The sequence below is a fragment of the Etheostoma spectabile genome, chromosome 10 (assembly GCF_008692095.1).
Source record: "Etheostoma spectabile isolate EspeVRDwgs_2016 chromosome 10, UIUC_Espe_1.0, whole genome shotgun sequence".
Taxonomy (NCBI): Eukaryota; Metazoa; Chordata; class Actinopteri; order Perciformes; family Percidae; genus Etheostoma; species Etheostoma spectabile.
Window position 1 is genome coordinate 25,816,980 of NC_045742.1, and position 726 is coordinate 25,817,705.

The 726-nt window shown below is 45.6% G+C and overlaps 1 protein-coding gene across 1 annotated transcript in view; it reads left to right on the plus strand.

Moving 5' to 3' along the window:
- The first annotated feature begins 346 nt into the window (after window positions 1-346).
- The window catches only part of ogfrl1 (opioid growth factor receptor-like 1), a 32,982-nt gene continuing 32,602 nt past the window's right edge, over window positions 347-726 (plus strand). Inside the window, exon 1 of the mRNA XM_032528447.1 lies at window positions 347-695. Within this exon, the coding sequence (XP_032384338.1) occupies window positions 516-695 (180 nt within the window). The 5' untranslated portion in view covers window positions 347-515. The remainder of the gene's footprint in view (window positions 696-726) is intronic.

Here is a 726-nt window from a genome sequence, read left to right on the forward strand (position 1 = left end):
CCGTTTAAAAAAAACAAAACATGATGGACTTTTCAGAAGAGGTCATTATCTTCACTCAAGCCGGAATATAACAAATAGTTGTGCACTATAGCTTTAATGTTAATAATCAATGTAAGCTATGGCAGGAACAATAGGCGTGGTCTAGACCTGGGCCTTGTTTGTAAAGTGTCTTGAGAAAACTCTTGTTATGATTTGATACTAAATCATAAATTAAATTATATTGAATCAAATTGGATTAGATATTTGTTGCCGTCGTACTTACTTAGAATTCCTGGTTTGTAGCTTTAAGACCTCCTCCCGCTGCTTTGTTGCACTAATCACCCCTCATACAGAAACACGCATCATCGTTCCTGATCTGGAATTTCCCCTCTTTCTGCCATTTAAAAGCTTCCCTATGAGGGCAACGTGAGCCCAGCGCGCCTCAAACTGAAATACGAGGTTGAGGACAAGATTATGTAGCATTTCGTCCAAAGAAGAGGACAATAGAAGAGAGCAGGTGTTGCATGTTTTTTTAAATGGGAAATCTGTTGGGCAGCTGGCGTTTCAAGGAGCCGAGCACCGTTGAGGAATGCGACTCGACGTGGGGGTCGGACTCCGAGAGCGACGAGCCGGCGGCGGCTGAAGATGACGGCGGCATCTCCGACCCTGTCAACCCGGTGGAGAGCGACCGGTCCGCCGGAGACACGTCCCCGCAGGTACAGCGAAGGTTTATTAGAGTGACACAAT